Source organism: Gymnoscopelus braueri (genome assembly GCF_963280865.1).
Source record: "Gymnoscopelus braueri genome assembly, chromosome: 7".
NCBI classification, from domain to species: Eukaryota; Metazoa; Chordata; class Actinopteri; order Myctophiformes; family Myctophidae; genus Gymnoscopelus; species Gymnoscopelus braueri.
Window position 1 is genome coordinate 40,999,810 of NC_137608.1, and position 18,458 is coordinate 41,018,267.

The window sequence follows — 18,458 nt, forward strand, 5'->3', positions numbered from 1 at the left end:
CTCTTATTTTTTTCATATTTCTGAGGTTTCTGCTTTGGCATTAAAGTGTTGTTCGCACAACAAAGGCACAAAGAAGGCCTAGCCATGAGGCCCTCCGTCAATCATTAGTTCAGGGACCCTCGGCAGGTATCTGTCCCACACAGACAAGGGATCTTCTCATCTTCAATGGGGAACTTGTAGTCATATGTAAGCTCCTCATTGATGCTGATTGACTGCCGGGAGTATATCACTATCTTCTTCTGAGATTCCACTGTGATTATCTTTGCATAGCAATTAGGCTGAACGGCAAAACAGACACAGGAGGCACATTAAGTTAGTTCCAATCATGTTTGTTGTACAGTAAGTGTGTAAGACGTTTGCCATCAGAACCACACTAGAGTCTTGCACATCCTTCAATATCAATCAATAAAGCCCTCAATATCAATTTAAAAAGTCAATCAACAACGAACAGATCAATGTGGAGTAGGTGCATTCTCCTTTAAGAAAACAAATCTTAATTTTTGATAAGTGAACTGTGGAATCATATTCATTAACTAGGAAAGTGTGCCCGCACTGAGCCTTTGGAAGGCAGTCATAGCCAATTGGAATGGGATCTGAAAAATCTGACTCATAGCTCTTGATCATATGACAACAGAGATAATGTGTAACGATTTTGTTAACTTTGGACAAAATCTGTAGGAGTAGTAGCAAAAAGTGTGCTTTGAAGAAAACGCAGAAAATGTAATCTGGCACAAACGAGGCCTCTAAGTTGTGAGATAACATGTCGATATGAGAAATTTGGGGCACAGATGGATGGATGGACACGCGCACACACACACACACACACACACACACACACACACACACACACACACACACACACACACACACACACACACACACACACACACACACTCACACACACACACACACAGACACACACACACACACACACAGACACAGATGGACAGGGGCGAAAACATAGTCTCGGCCACGCCTTTGGCCTGGCGGAGACAATAAGGTCACAGTTCACATGGTGGCTTATACACATGACACTGTACAAGAACAACAACCTATGTTAATTTATGACATAAAAAAAAAAAAAAGGATGAAACACGGAGATACAAGGTTTATGCCCAACAGAGACAAAGTGTCCAGTCTTCAGACACAATTAATGAATGTTCTGTATTGCCTCTGTGGATTTACTCACGTTGCAGCTGTGGTTGATGAACCTGGCTAGGTTCCCACACTTTGTGGCATCAATGATGGTATCATCATCAATTCTGAACAAATAGCTACTTCCAATACCCTCATCTTCATATCGTTTCTCCCGCATGTCTGCAATAACCTGAGGAGGAAAAGTAACACATTTAACCTTTAATAGTTGTTCTTTAATAGAAGTTGTGCTATCACCCTGCTTCGCATTTATAGGAGCTCAAAAACGAATTCCACCCAATTCTTTACACTGGAAAACCTGTGATGTGACAATAAAGTTGTGATTCTGATTCTCCCCTCACAACGTCTCATACCCTACCTGGAGTGGGCACTCAGCGGTTTCCTGCCGAGAAGCATGGCCTCAGATTTGCAGATGCTAATCCTCATCCCAGCCATTCACACTCCACTGCGAAACCGATCCTACCGATTTTTCATTCCCATTTTGTGTTCATCTTAGTTGAATTGTCAATTCACACACTTTTATGTATTTGTTATTATTAGTTAGTGCTGCTATATTTTTATTGTGTTTTAATTTGATATAGCAACGTATTCTTGTGATCCACTGTATGATCTTTATCGTGTCTACATTTATTGTATGTCTGTGCCTTGGCACCACTGAAAATTATGTGTTTTCTGAAGTTTTAAATACATAAATGATGATGAAGTGTGTATGGGTCATTTTTACAACTGGAGGTTCGGGCCGCTACTCGGCCATTTCTGTGTGAGGGGCCCTCACACCTATAGTGAGGGCTGTTAACAAAAAAATGTGGACACGGCTCACAAAAGCGCCAATTTTTTTCTACATGCTCTCCATCACCATAGGTTTCATTTTGGAAGGGTAGCCACTAGGCCCGTAACGATACAGTAACTGCATCGATGCATCGTTTTGAATTTTCAACGATCTACTATATCGATATGCAAACAGCTAAATATCGTATCGTTTGACTTTGAATCGTATCGAATCGTTTTGCAATGCAAATAATCGTATCGAATCGTTCTGCAATGCAAATAATCAATTATATCAATACTAAGTACTTTTAAGAAGAAGAAAAGAGAAAGAGGGGTTTATATCCAGTATCCAGGTATTTATTTTTCACACAGAATTTTTGGGTAAATAAATAGTTACTATATCGATTTTAAATCATTGAATCGAATCGTATCGTTCTAAATTAACCTGTCCTGTATCGTTCATGTATCGTATCGACTAAATCGCTGAATCGAAACGTATCGTATCGTTCTAAATTAACCTGTATCGTTCATGTATCGTATCGACAACCAAGTATCGTGATACGTATCGAATCGTTGTTAAAACGTATCGTTACACCCCTAGTAGCCACGTCATCAAGATGGCAGAAGGCGGCCATCTTGGATTGCAAAGATGGCCACCATGTAATATCTATAATTGCCAATATCTCGGCTTCCAAGCCACTTAGAAGGTCAATCTTGGTGTCAAAATATACATTTTCTGGGACAAGGAATGCAATAAAACTATAGGGAATATCAATAAGTGACTAATTCTGCCAAGATTAGATAATTTGGTTGATTCTGCCAATGTATGTACATAATTTTCAGACACATTGAAAAATGGAGCATGAAGAGAATTGAAGATTATTAGCTTCACTTTCCAGGATAACAACATTCAAATTATTTGTCACATTGACAACTGCAAAGATCTGTGCAATTCCAGTGTGCCTTCTTGCATGAGCACCTTGCACCACAAGGTCTTTTACAACCGCACTTGACCAGTTCATTGCAGGCTTTTGACGCCATCGGTAGAATGCTCCACACAGGAAGCCAGACCTGGTTGTTGTCATCCAATGTCCATCCCCATCCTTCTGGACTGGGTGTCGGCTGCTTGGCCAGTTCAGATGTGGCCCAGATCCCAGACTGGTAGGCAACTCGCTTCACGTGCTGCAGCAGTGAATCTTGCGTTGGTGGAATGTGTTCCATCGTTTTGTTCTTCTGGCAGAACAACTCTCGTCGTGCTTCATTGACAGATTCCATATCACTTGTCTTATCATACATGATGACTGTGAAACGCTCAAGAAGCTGAAAGTGTTGGGCATCTATGGTCACAGAAGTGTATGGATTTTCTGCCATGTAGTTGAAGGCCTGGGTGACCTCAGGGTAGGACTTCCACGCCACCCATGCTGACTTCTTCCCTTTCCCGCTGAATGCTGATGTTGTGTCACAGCCTGTGTAACAGTGGAAGACGGGAAGTGCTGTGGACTTGTCTTTGCCCAGAGCATGGCAGATCGTGTTTATATGAACATAGGTGTAGTTCTTGCCAGTGCCAAAAGCAACCCAGATGTCTGCAGCTGGATACTTGGCGAGCAGGGCATGGAACTTGCCGATGAGGATAACGACAACATCCGTATCCACAGTGCGTATCAAGCAGGTAGAACAGCCATGTTCCAGGGCATCAAGCAGGTGAATCACTATCCTGGTGTCGGCCTCTTCATGGTTACATGGCAGCATCGAGTGGCTGGTGTCTGTGCCGACCACTGTGATGCCATATGTGATGAAGACCAGCTTGCCCTCTGGCCAGGCAGTGGATGCAATCTTCCCAGAGAGAAAGGCAAAGAGTTCCTGCTTGTTTGTAGGATCACGCAGGAAATCTGACCAATTCCCCGGCAGCTTGTTCTGACCAGCCACCTTCCGTCGTATCCCTTTGCCTCGCTTCTCCCTTGTTGACTCTTCTATGCTGCTGGTGATGTACGTATCCCAGACCACATCAACTCTTTTGGAGATCTCCAGGTGTTTCATGATGTGGGGAACAAAGACACAACTGGCATATTCGTCAAATGTGGTAATGTTGGTAGTGGACAGGAAGTGCACCACAGCAGCTCCATCGAGTACTTTGACATCAAACGTAGCTGGAGGTTCTTCTTGTGTCTTCTGTGTCAGAATATTTAGCAGATCTGACTTCTTTCCCAGCCGTAGTTTCCCTCTGTCAGATAGAGAGGGAGGGTATGGATGGTTTTCATGTTTAAAGAAGGTGCTCATGTTCCCCTCTCTGTGTTGCGTGGCTATATATAACCGGGAGAAGAGTGCCACATCATCCTTCAACATTGAGATCTGCCCTGCCTGCTTGGTCTTGATCTTGAGTGTTGGGCATCTGAAGAGAGGCAGTGAGTTCTTTTTGATGGGCTCATGAATGGAGTGTGTGCGGTCCATGATCACTGTCTTATGGTACTTGTCGTACTGTTCTCTGCCCACTGATTCCACAGTGCGGACTGTGTTAACCACTGACTCGTCAATCACATTTCGTGTGTCCAACATTAGAAGCTCGTGGCTATCATCTAGGAACGGATTGCCCATCCCACTGATGGTGTGCACAAGTGCTAGTGTTTGCTCTTTGAACGTCCTTTGTGTAGCCATTCCTTCTTCATGGTGGTGTTGTTTATTTCCTTTTTCTAAAAACATACTCCTGCTCAAGAGTCAGATCTGTCAAAGTTTGATAAAAATTCATACCAATATGTTGTGCATAATCTAGCCGACACATACATTTTAATACAATTGTGTACATATATGGCCAGAATCAACCAAATGATCTAATAATGGCAGAATTAGTCACGTATTGATATTCCCTATAGTTTTATTGCATTCCTTGTCCCATAAAATGTATATTTAGACACCAAGATTGACATTCTAAGTGGCTTGGAAGCCGAGATATTGGCACTTATAGATATTACATGGTGGCCATCTTTGCAATCCAAGATGGCCGCCTTCTGCCATCTTGATGACGTGGCTACCCTTCCAAAATGAAACCTATGGTGATGGAGAGCATGTAGAAAAAAATTGGCGCTTTTGTGAGCCGTGTCCACATTTTTCAAAAATCGGGTCTTACCCATCCTCACTACTAAGTCGCACAGCCGATTCGTCTGAGCAATCGGTCTGACCAATATGTCTGAGCCATAATGTCGGGGACTTTGTCAGAGTACCCGTTGTACCTGTCTGTCTGTGTCTCTTTTATGCACATGTATGGAGATATCTGTATCTGTCAGTCATTGTCCCTTTTATGCCCATATTTGGAGATCCATGATGTCATCAGTATATGCACATATATGGGCTTGCTTGCTAATATACCCATATAAGGAGATCTCTGTATCTGTCAGTCCTTGCCCCTTTTATGCCCACATATGGAGATCTCTGTATCTGTCAGTCCTTGTCCCTTTTATGCCCATATATGAAGATTCCTGATGCCCATATATGGGAATTCCCGCTTTTGTGCCCATATATGGAGCTGACTCGTGGTTTGTTTATGGTTATGTTATTGAAGTGACTTGACGTGTAGTGACTTGGCCGTGGTTTGTTTATGGCTGAGTCAGAATGACGTCAGAGGTCCCGCCGGCTTGGCGGCCCGCCCTCCCATTAATCAATTTTGATATTTTGTAGGGGTTAAATTAACACTCAGGATTTTGCTATACATATTTGTGTTTTTCTCATTCTTTGGTCTCACCTGTCTGATGGTCTGGCCAACATATTCAATAACCATTTCATCAGCTGCGATGGGCTCCATGGCAAAAAGGCCCCAGTCATGGATATGACTCCGGCTGAAACGGATCCTCTTCTTGCGGAACTGGGGAAAACGGGTAAACATTTGTTATAACCCTAGGATCATATGTGTATTTTCTGGTACTGTGGTTATGCTGTATTGCCCTATGCCTGTCCTTTCACCTCATTGGTCCTTGTGTGATTGAGTGGTGATTAGTGGCTGATTGACTACCATCTGTTATGAATGGTGACTGAGTGGTGTCTGAGTGTGACTGGTAACTAGTCTGGTAACTAGTAGGTGGAACCTCATAGGTGATTGGCTCCTGTCTTCATGGATTGGACTATAAAGCTGCCTAACTTAAAATGCTTAGTTTTCTTTCTCTTGACAACCTCCTCTATGAGCACTGACGAGCACTGACTAGCACTGTCATGATGCACAGCATTTTCCTCAGAATAATGTAGACTGGCTGTTTGGAGACTGAGAAGGTGGGAGTCCATCTTTTAACACCTAGTGACTCCTAGGCTGGGTTGTAACACTAACACTAAAAACTACTGCGAGTTGTGGACAGGCTGCATTATTAGCAGTGAACAAATGAAGATGTTTTCTTACCTTGAGCTGGTTGAATCTGACCAGTTCACTGTCACAGCTGAACGAGGACAGCAGACGACGCTGCTCAGACCTGAAGTCGGACCCAGAGCGCAAGGAGGTCTGTGGTAGGGCTGGGATAGTCCCTCCCTGTGGGAAAACACAGCTTTCAATCAAAAACTGTCCATGCAAAAAGCACTTGACATTATCTAGCTGCTAGACTGCCCTGATGTCCAGACTAGACTCTGGCAAAGAGGCTAAGAAAACTGTCCCTGGGGTGCCTGAAAGCTGAGTGGTTAGGACGCGTACCATATACAGTGGGCTCTGATGCCTGACAGCGGGTCCCCAGTTCGACTCCTGGGCCGCATATGCGGAGCATGACAAAATGGACCCCTAGGCACAGACTTCTAAAAGGCCCCCCATCCCGGCAGGTACACTGACTTGTCAACACCACAATAACTATTTTGAACTGCAAGAGGATCTACAGTGCACATGCATAGGCTACACAGAATGCCAACACCATATTAAAGCACCTGCATCTCAACATGAGTTTAGAGCTTCCAATGCTGTTTTGCACTTTCTCTTTGCATGCCCCTCTAACGTCCTATCATGATGGGTTTCTTTATTGTAACATCAGTTTTTCAGCAGGACTTTTGAGGCTCTATTATTGACATAACATAACTAAGCCCTTAGACAAGAAATTCAAAGTTAATGGCGACAATTCACTTCAAGGCTCTTGCTTAGGAGTCCCCTGAAGTCTTGGGCCCCTGTTTTTCTGCGTGTCACTCCCCTGGTCTCTCTCCATGTTTCCTATCTCTCGCCACTGTGCAAGCGATGGAGGCAGAAAAGCCCAAAACGATATTTTAAGAGTAAGACGCTGAATGATTGCTCAATCATAAGACACTCTGAATAAGAGCTTTAGTTAAATGCCTAAAATGTAATGTGAATGTACTTGAGAGAGAGGGGTGCGTGCCGTGTGCTCACTGCATACCTGTGTGCTCGTAGATGGAAGGTCTGTGGTCAGTAGTGCATCGTTGAGGTATCTCATTTTATCCATCCTACTGATTTTGTAGAAACCCTCAGCACGGGCACATCCACTCACATGGCTCTGCTGCCAGCTACTGTGATCCTCACTGCTTTCTGCCAAGGCTCCACTCAGTGATTGAGATTAAGGAAGTACACGGTATGATGCACAATTATGACTTTTGTTACAACGTCTATCAGAGTAATCTGAGCTTGGAATATAATTTTTTTTTTAAGCGAACATTTGTAACTCAAATCTTTGCTTCTGGAGGTCCCTGGAACAAAATATTTTACAAGCGTTCGCTTTAAAAAATATGTATTCAAAGATTTTCACACATTTTCACGACTTCAAAAAAATAGCAGATCTACATAGCGTGGCACCGAGTGCCGCGCTATGAGCTTGTAGATCTGCTATTTTTCAATAGCCAAAGACATCTAAAATGACACGGATGCGTTCCCGGATTGAATGGGTTAACAAAAGGTTTTATCAGCTTGTGAATTGTGGCTGTATGGGAACACAAACCACAACTTGATGGATCTGTCGAGGCAGTATCATCATGCTCTCTTCACAGGAAGAGACAGGGTCACTGGCCTAGCACTGATTTCTAACTAACACTTTTACTTATAGTCGCTGCACTGTTTCTGGTTTATGTCTTCAAAAGGATATAAGGATGAGGAATCCAACGCGTGTCACTGAGCCAACTAAAGCCGTTATCCTGCTGGAGCAGCCAGTCGTGTGTAACCTGCAGCAGCCTTGCATCCTCCTCATCAAGACCCTTCCTCCAAAAACGGTGGAGTATTCTCCTCTCCTCAGACCTCGAACGGCACCTGGCATGAGGACGGCGAGAGGAGTGTGAAGATCTCGGCAGTGATCTCCACTTCCACACTCGGCACATCCTCCTCCTCCTCCTCCATCGCTCCCTCCTCCGTGTGGACTTCACCGTCTCTCTCCGATTCTCCTCATCAAGGAGTCCAGGCATGTTCTCCAGCCCTTGCAGGGGCCCTGCTCTAGCAACTGGACTGACCCGCTCACCGCTCAGATCAGGAGTCTCTACCGAGGAGTCAGAGAGGTTATAGGGAGAAGACGTTACGACGGGGGAACTGCTGAGGGAGCATAATAAAGGCGACACAGTATTCCTTCCTTGCGAGGCGGTCATGATTTGCATCCTCCTCCGGCGGACCTTGGTTCTGTGGGGTCGGTTCATGTCTCTTCCAGGAGTCTGTGGAGTCCAGATGTAGAGGTGGCTTGTCAGCTGTGGTGGAAGGGGGAAATGGCTGCAAAGAGATGGGCTCAGCATTACACCTTCCTCTGAAGGGGTTAACTCTCTGCCAGGTGTTGCTGGGATTCTCAGAGAGCCGTGGGGTGTCCACAATCCTCTGTCCTCTCTGCCAGGTGTTTTGGGCATATCTTCGTAGGCTGGGTATGACTCCTGGATCTCTGATGGGGAACTGCTGGGCACTGACTCGCTGTTTGAAGAGAGGGAAAGGAGCTCGGCCAGGATGTACTCACTCTCCAATTGAGCCTCTACTCCCAGGCCTGGTGTTTGTGGCCTTTCCATCTCCTCTGCAACAGGAGGGGTTGGTTTGCCATGTACAAGAAGGTCTGGGTCACTTTCTACCAAGGAGCCAGTAGGGGTGAGGGGCCTAAGGTTTTCCATATCCACGTATTCCAGTGACTCCACTCTCCATTCAGGGCTCTCCATCTCTACATCAAAATCAGGCTCAACAACTACAGAGAGAAAATGTAATAACATTAAGAGCATACAATTATTGAATGAATATAAAACATTTTATTATTTATGTAACTAATAATATAATTAACCACTTAAACCCTTGATACACCAAGTCTACACCAAATCTCTAATATATAGCCGATCTTACGAGCTCACAATTGTGAGCTTGTAGATCTGCAATTTGTGCTGAATGTTCGCTCCAAGGGATGATAGGGTTCATGTGGTTAATGGCACAATTGGTGGGCAATTTAGGACTCAAGTCTATGGTGTTTAGTATATCAGACATGTGACCTGCAACTCCTATAGGTGATGGGGGATGGAGGTGGTCTGGAGAGGCGCTTGGTTGGAACTCCATCACTAGGTCAAGTTCACTGGTGTCACAATGACTGACGGCATGATGTCCCCCTCCTGGTGCTTCCCTCAGGTCCTTCTCGGACCACTCCTTCAGGTCAAGATCCAGCTGTGCACCTGGGGTGAGGGGGGCTGAGGGGGTGGCAGGCGGCTCGAGCTCCATTGACTCCTCGTCTGACGATATCACCACACACTCGATGCTTCTCGTCTCCATGCCATCCTCCGGTGCGTCTTCGTCCTCTGTAGAACTACAGTCTTGGTAGGACGAGTCCTCGCTCCCCTCAGAGGAGTAGGACTCTAATGAGTCAGAGTATAATGAGTCTTCAGAGGAGCTAGACTCCACCTCTGAGAGACTCGCTTAAAAAAACAAAAACAAGAACGCAAATTAATTAACCGTCACGATCGGTCTGTCTGTCTGTCTGTCTGTCTGTCTGTCTGTCTGTCTGTCTTTCTCTCGATGTCTCTCTGTTGTTGGGCGTACATCTACTACCTGAAGTTGTACATGTTTATCTTTTGCCTGCCCAGTTTTTCAGATAACGTTAGTTTAAATAAACCCTTTTGAGTCGAACTATCCTGCATCTAGTTGTATGTGTTTGGGTCCTGCTCACTACTCGCATGACATTAAACCTAATAAGGTCTTTGACACATTATGTACTTATTGAACATAAATGCAAAGGTGGAAAGAATACTAAAATATCCTACTCAAGTTGAATTACTGTTGAAAACTACTCACACAAAAGTAGCTCTTTTGAAGACTGCTCTGATTAACAGCTACGCAGATATATGTACATACAAAAAGGGTTGCAAAGCAAACTTTAATGGAATATCCACCTGGTTGTGTCATAACAGCATAACTGTAGGGTATTCTGCATTTCTTGCCTTTCCAAAAGTTGTTGAGTAGAATACTTCATCAACTTAAGTGAAGGTAGAACTACTGATCACATGAAAATGCTACTCAATTGCATTAATAAGAGTACTTGTGATTAGTTAATTTCCACTACTCTGAACAGGTACCTCAACTTAGAGCTGAGTGTTACAACTTACCAGTGTCTGAGAAATGCATTCTTTCAGTAGTTCTGGAGACAAAAACATCTCCATCCTCAATGTCCTCTGGTTTTTGTGTATCATCATCCTTCTGGTCATCATCAACTATGAGACACTATTGAAAGGACCATCAACTAGTTACAATGTACTACATGTGTACTTAAATTAATGGTAAATCAAACATTTATTTAGCCATCTCAATTTCATAACCTGGAATTGCATGTCTGAATGTTTCCTATCTGTGTCATTCTGTCGGTCCAAGCATCAGAAGTCATTCAATTACAGATTGACAAAGATTCAATGTTCAACTATTCTAATATTGTAAACAAAGTCAACAGTAGGGCAACAATTCATACACTGGAGCTTTTATACTATTTGAATAACTCTTCATGTAAAATCCCCATTTACCTGGGCTTCAGGAGTATCCCCAATGACTGAGGGACTCTCCACTTTGTTTGATCTCTCATCTTTTGGTTCATTGTCCTCTTCCTCCCCTTCTTCCCCATCACTATCAAGCTCAAGCGGCCTTGCATGTCTGCGCTTCAGAGCTGGAGCGATACCTCCAACTGGTGCCGTCTTCACAGGTGTATGTCTGTTTGTATCACTTACCTGGTCCAAATCTAGAAAAAGGAGAACTTTGGTCAGAACTAGATGAACAATTAAACAAGTTGAGCCGCAGCACCCTCTGGTGGACAAGCCTTCAGCCAGAGTAACATAGACATACAGACAAACAAACAAACAGACAACCACATTACAATAGTTTTGTAATGTACTGATGAACATGAAAACTAACGGCATGGTATAATAAGCACTTACTAGCACTGTCACGATGAATATCATTTCCCTCTGAATAAGACAATACATTCTTTGGAACATCTGAGGTGCTAGGATGGGTTGTTTTCCTCTTTACCTGCATAATAATGTTAGCCAGCATTGTGAATATATAGCACAAATGAAATCACCATTCATTGTCTTTAAGTCAATGTGTTATTTTGATACCTTGAAGGAGGGCAGTGGAGTGTTTTTTCGCTGGCCAATAATGTGGCTGAGGGGATTTATTAACTTGGCCCTCTCTTCCACTATTTCTATTCCGGCCTTCAAAGGAGCGATAGCACTCTGATGACACAAAAAATGCAAGTTAACACTGAATATACCAAGCTAATACAGTAATCCTTCAAAGAGGATTTCAAGTAATCAAATTGCTGTTTGCCAAAATAGTGCTATTTAGTGAAATGACCTTTGCTTTCTGCTCCTCACATTCCCACCACACATCAAACGCGTTGAAAGCGACAACCTCAACCATTCTACGTATAATATCCTTCTTAATGAGTGACCTGAGTTCCTCCATGACAACGCCCAAAACCTTCTCCACTGTGACCTTATGGGGGTCGTCTCTCACAGGCATGTAGCCTGGTGGTGGCACAAAGGGGTTGAACAAGGGTATATTGGGCCAGGCCAGTCCCTGTAAGGGCAAGGGCACACCGCCCCGCTCTGAGGTACCCACTATGTCTGAATGCCCAGCAGACTGCCTGTCTAGGGGGAAGACCCGAACAGGGAGTATGGTGGAGGGTGGAGCCATCAAAGGTGGAGGGGGTCTAAGTACGTGTGGAGGAATAGGTGGAGGAGGCATGTTGAAGCTGGCAGGATGGCCTGGAGGTGGGATCCAGCCTGGAGGCGGAATGGGAATTGTGCCGTCTGGCAGGCGAATTGGAAATGGCAGGATAGAGGGCGGAATGGACGGAATGGGTGGAATGGGGAAAGTGAACGGAGCGCCTGGTGGGTGAGAGCGTCCAGGAATGGGGTAAGGGGGAGGCTTGGAGGGAGGCCGTTGGATGGTGCCATTGATGAATGAAAGAGGAGGACGCCAAGGCAGGGAGGCTTTCCCTTCAGTGGGATTCCTGACTGCAGACTGTTTGCTCTCAGAATGCTGCACACTTGTTACATGAAGTTGCTGTGAGGGAGATAGGACAAAATTATGATTCAGATTTAGGACCGAAGCAGAGGATCATGTATTATCCTCTATTATATTATATATGTATTATTATTATCTAATAAATTATTTAATAATAATTATTATATATTAAATTATCCATAACACTGATTTTGATATATTTCTGTTCCTGATGATATAATAATAAATTTAATGATAATAATAATAAAAACAACAACAATAATAATACAAATAATAGTTATTTCACTCAATATCAATTAAATATGAAGGTCCAATATGTAAAGCATTTTTTAGTTGTGAATGATTCAGGTTAACCACCACTTCTGAAAAAACTTAAACTACCCAAAGAAAGAAAGAAAGAAAGAAAGAAAGAAAGAAAGAAAGAAAGAAAGAAAGAAAGAAAGAAAGAAAGAAAGAAAGAAAGAAAGAAAGAAAGAAAGAAAACAGCAATGGTTTAAATTTCTTGGCTATTGGTCATTTTGTACAATGGAGGATGTATGAACAAAATGTGTACAGTAAACATTTCATGGACTGATATAATTATTATTTATAACCTTGGACAATGCAGAGCATCCATTCTCTATATCATCTCTGTCCAAGGGAGGCTGGTTTGCTTGGCACATGTCCACCCTCCTGGTCCAACCCCCTGTCTCTATATGTGAGTAAAGAGATGAAGGAGACTGTGAGTTTCTCAAAAGTGAAGCCACAACTTGGGCCGTCTCGTCCCCTCCACTGGCAGAGAGAGGCGTTGGACTGATATCCTCGACACTGTTGTGGGAGGACTTTTGGCTGGTTGAGAGGGATCCACCAAGAGCTGGGGGGTAGACAGGTGCGTTATCTGAGGCAGAAGAGTTTTCAGGTGACTGAGGTGAAACGGGACTTTCCTGGTTATGCACACAAGCCTCCCAGCCCATTTCTTCCAAGTCAGACGTGTCCAAGGTCTGGGGTTTTGTCAGTAACATTTCGATTCGGGAGTCCAAGCTCTTCATCTCTTGCTCATTGGGGCTTCTAGGATCTGCATCGAGAGGCGAGGGGAGATGATCTGTAATGCATGTTAGGTAGTCTGCTGCTGCCAGCCTCTTCATGGAGCCTCTCCGCTCCATATTAATGCTTAAGTCACTGGGAGGGCTGAAGCTCAGAGTTCCAGACTTAGAGGTAGTAGTGAATACATCGTTGGATTCCTGATCAGGAGAGTTAAAGTAAACGTAGGACTCTTTAGAGGACTGTACATTCTGATGCCAACCGCCTGGCTTGTGGTCTGTGTTGCATGCAGTCTGCATATGGGCGGGAAGCAGAGGTTGTGTTTGGAAGTGCTTAAAAATGGAGCTCAAGTCTGAGCTTTTGTAGGATCTCCCATTACAATTCCATCCCAGTTTACGTCTCAACTGTCTGTGAACACTGAAGGTGGAAGGCTCCCCCTGTTGGACAGGAGTAGTCTGCAGGCTGGAGTAGCACGAGTCCTGAGAGAGAGGAGTCCCTGTCAGACAAGGAGTGCGAGGGGTCCCGTGAGACAGTGGGGTCAACCCGAAGCTTCCAGGTGTGTCCTGCCAAATACTGGAGTAGGCAGTGTCCAGGGAGAGAGGAGTGGTGACACTGGTGGGACTGGAAATGGGCCCTTGTCTTTGTGAAGGTTTGTTGCTCTGTAGAGGGCAAGCAGCATCATTAGACTGCAAGTATCATTTTACACATATAACATTGAAAAACATGTATGAAGACTACTTAACAGCTGAAAATACCAAATATGTCAACATGACTTACTCTGCAATAGTAAAATTAATTAACAAAGAGTTAAAGAAAATATTCAATGAAAAACTGCAGCTACCAGCAAATTGTCAATGAGATATTGAAGCGTTTCTTCACTGCTTCCCACTGGCAATGTCCCAGGAGTATACAGCCCTTTCAATAGGAGCTGGACATATTGCATCCTTTTTTCACCTGAGAAGGGTTGCAGGTAGTTATAAATTGTATTGAGGGCAAATGACATACAGCAAAATACAAATGAAGACCTTCTTATCACGCAAAATCTACGTCATGTTTCTTAAACGTGTTACCATTTGTATCAATTTCCACATGAATGATGTTTCCCATCACTGAAGTTTCATGTAGATGTTCAACAGCGACTTTTGCAGCCCTGACCGTGTCAAAAATTACTTTTGCAATTCCCAGATGCTTCTTGTTCTTAGGATTGTATAATATTTCCACGTCTTCGATTTGTCCATACTTTTTGCACATGTCAGTCAAAAAATCCTCCCGTACGTTGTCATTTAATCTGGCGAATGTGACTTCTTTGGGGGGAATGGGGCCAACATAGCATTCATCAATCTGAAATAAAACATAGGTAATTGTTAAAGCATGATTCAAACACGATTTGTCAGTCAGCCTATATCAGCCTACTATAGGCAGCGGTGTAAAGTAACTAAGTACATATATTCAAGTACTGTACTTAAGTAAACAATTTAGGTATTTTGACTTTACTGGAGTATTTCCAATTTTCAATACTTTTACTTCTACTCCACTACATCTCAGAGACAAATATTGTACTTTTTACTCCACTACAATGATTTGAAAACTTTAGTTACTAGTTACTTACTAGTAGATTTTTATTATTATTATTACAAAACATACATTAACCACTTCAGCTCATATACTTAATACTTTGGCTATTTTTAAAGGTTTTTTTAATATAATATTATTTGGAAACTTTTGAAATGGGGACATTCTGCATATTTTGAATAATTTAACTTTTGTACTATTTTGGTGCCAATACTTTTGTACTTTTACTCAAGTAAATGTTTTATACCAGACTTTTACTTGTAACAGAGTAGGCTACTCCTACATTGTGGTATTGGTACTTTTACTTAAGTAAAACAATTGAGTAGCCTACTTATTCCATCACTGATAATAGGCAATAATTGACAAAAATGTGTCACCTTAAATGTAGGAACCAAAAAGTCAATCATGTCACATTTACTCCAGAGGCGACAGATTCGGGGGTCTCTTACTGCGTCGACAGGAAACACTCCTAAATCATGAACCTGACAAGATAGACACACACAATCATTCCTACTATAGCATGATAAAAGAACATCTGCATGACTGCATCAATAAAAACAAATAACTGCGCTCCAACATTAAAATAGAAATAAAAAACGAAATACACTGACTCACGGGCATGTTAAAATGCTGTCCATCATAACGATACACTTTGTACAGTCCATTTGTTAACATGGGGTCTATAATCAGTTTGCAACTTCTCCACTGTTGTTGATGCGTCTCTCTCGGAGTATCTTGTTGGTCGCTTTCCATTACATTCACCAAACCTGGAAATGTAAGGAAATAATATGCCGAATATTGTCGCTGTCTGGTTCATTTTGGTCCTCCATTGTAACACGCCCTAGCCATGGGTCACACGACCGTCGTTATGACCGTCATGGATGAACTTCAACCTGATGTTTGCACTTTCTCCCTTTTTGACCCGTACATCTACATAGACGTTCAGATTTCAAATATAAAGTGCTTACCCATGGCCAAGGATGTTACAATTATCTACAAACCCTCAGAAGTACCCGTATATTCCGTATTGTTCAATAAAAAGCATTTTAATCCGATTGGTGGCCATCTTTTCATAGAGTTATAATGTATCAGAGTGCAATATACCTCCCAACCGATAGGGTCACGTAGTTGAAATCATTTGGAAAAAATAGCCACCAATCGGATTAAAATGCTTTTTATTGAACAATACGGAAGATACGGCTATTTATGAGAACCCGTACATGATTGCAACATCCGTGGCCATGGGGTAAGCACTTTATATTTGAAATTTGAACGTCTATGTAGATGTACGGGCCAAAAAAAGAGAAAGTGCAAACACCAGGTTGAAGTTCATCCATGACTGTTATACAATACATGACAGTCATGTTTCAGGGCTATAATAACACGCCCCAACAGGTGATGGAGAGCATCACCTGTAGCTTATCCTTCTCACACAATAAGTATAGGCTGCAAATTGCGTAATATTAAGAATATCCCCAAACAATCGAAGGTTAAAAATGTTTTTATGTTTTTTTCGCTCTTACCTGGACCAGAACGGTATCCTTTGTTGGACCTACATGGTGTAAACCTGTCGGGAGGTCGGGGGTTTTCCGATGTTTATCCTGCAGTGCAGGAGGATGAGCAGGTGTTTACGGATCCTTCCGCACCTGTGACGGTGACCTGACATCCAGGAGCGAAATATAGGTCCTTTGCTTTTCTTAGAAAATACAAAAAAAATCCGTGCTATAACAGGTCATAAAGTGACAGTTTTAAGGATAAGCTATATTGCTATAGGCCTATAGACTAATATTAACTAACTAATATACAGTAGCCTACAGTAGTTAAAAGCTTCTTTATTATTAACCCTCTCTCTCTCTCTCTCTCTCTCTCTCTCTCTCTCTCTCTCTCTCTCTCTCTCTCTCTCTCTCTCTCTCTCTCTCTCTCTCTCTCTCTCTCTCTCTCTCTCTCTCTCTCTCTCTCTCTCTCACACACACACACACACACACACACACAATGTGTGTAAAATTTAAAAATTATTGAAATAATCTAGTCTAATCAATTAGTCAAACAAAAAGTAAATGTAATAAAAACATATTATATGTACCGTATTTGACCCCTTATTTGTAAAATAAATATAGATCAAATAAAATTGAACAGAAACAAATTAATGATTGCAATGGTGCGCACTGCCCAGTGTTGTCAGGGGCCCACTGTTCCGATTACCATACATTGTTGTCTAGGCCAGCGGGTTGAAGAGTGGTAGGAAGACACATGGCAACTTCTAACTAATTTATATAGAAAAACTTCTATTGAGACAGATAAAACAATTGGGGACAATATGTGAGGGGTGGGGTCATTGGTTGAAATGAGAGGCCTGAGGCCTTATTGTGATGCAGTCATAGTAGTAGGCAAATGTGCAGATAGATGTGGAGTTTCTTTTGTGAAGAATAATTATGGAAATTGTGCTTATTACTGTGAGTTCATTATGGTTTCAGTGGAGGATGAAATGAGTGCAGCATTTCTGCCCTTGTTTGAACATGGTTAACCACAATAATAACCACACAATAGACACCTAAACGCATCCTCTAAATAGAACAACAAGTACAACATTGAACAGTAAGTATGGGGGCCTGAGGCATGCTGGGAAATCCTGCCAAGTGTGTGGCTGGGGCATTGCAGAGGCCTGGGCATGACCTTGAACTGCCACAGCCCTTGACTGATGGAGAAGATGGATTTGGGCCAAGCCTCAGTCAGGGGAACGCTCTACTGTACCTGCCAGTACCAGCTGTGGACGTTCAGAAAGCTGAACTAACTGCATCTGGTAATGTGGTTTAGTGCGTCGTCAATGCAGGGCAGCAGGTACAATTCCTTGTGAGTCACAGCATTAAGCTTTCCTATAGTCTGCGCCAGGGGTCTTCAACGTTTTTCAGCCCAAGGACCCCTTATATTAGCTGAGAGACAGATGAAGCAGGGATTGGGGGACCCCCACTACATATTGTATAAAATTCTGTTTCAGATACATTTTTTGATAGATTTCCTAGATAGCTTCATAGACTTGTTTGACAGTACTGTCATCAGTGTTGTGTACATTAAAGTTTTGTGTTTACTGTTTACACATTACCTTTTCTATTGATATCTTGGATTCGTGCTAACGTGTATTTTCAGACAGTTAACCGTTTAAACCCTCAATATTTAGTCAACTTGACTGTTGGCTCTGTAATATTTTTCCCTGAGTCTAATCTTTTTCCCTCTACACCAACTCTCCAAAAATACTCTGAGGACCCCCTAGGTGTCCCGGACCCCCTATTGAAGACCCCTGGTCTACGCAAAACTGCTAGCCAGCTATTGTTAATATTCCGTACCAGGATGACTGGGATACTGGGTCTATATTGGAAGCTTTGAAGGATCTGTTACCTATCTCTGATATGATATTTGCACATTTGAACATTATTAATTTGCACAGTTAATAAATGCACAGTCATGCTTTTATTGGAGCTTTGCTGAACATTTGAAGTTTGTCGGTATTGTCTTCAGTGAAGTCGAGCTC

The 18,458-nt window shown here is 42.8% G+C and overlaps 1 protein-coding gene across 1 annotated transcript; it reads right to left on the reverse strand.

Moving 5' to 3' along the window:
- Window positions 1-104: 104 nt before the first annotated feature.
- LOC308089021 (histone-lysine N-methyltransferase SETD1B-A-like) lies at window positions 105-15,685 on the reverse strand (the record flags this gene model as incomplete). Its single annotated transcript, XM_080433600.1, is given in 16 exon segments — window positions 105-278; window positions 1,190-1,327; window positions 5,657-5,776; window positions 6,302-6,427; window positions 7,269-7,410; window positions 7,938-7,950; window positions 7,953-9,029; window positions 9,325-9,741; window positions 10,429-10,543; window positions 10,837-11,048; window positions 11,686-12,379; window positions 12,934-14,019; window positions 14,202-14,314; window positions 14,431-14,701; window positions 15,310-15,414; window positions 15,548-15,685. Coding segments are annotated over 16 exon segments (4,941 nt in total).
- Between the last annotated feature and the right edge of the window lie 2,773 nt (window positions 15,686-18,458).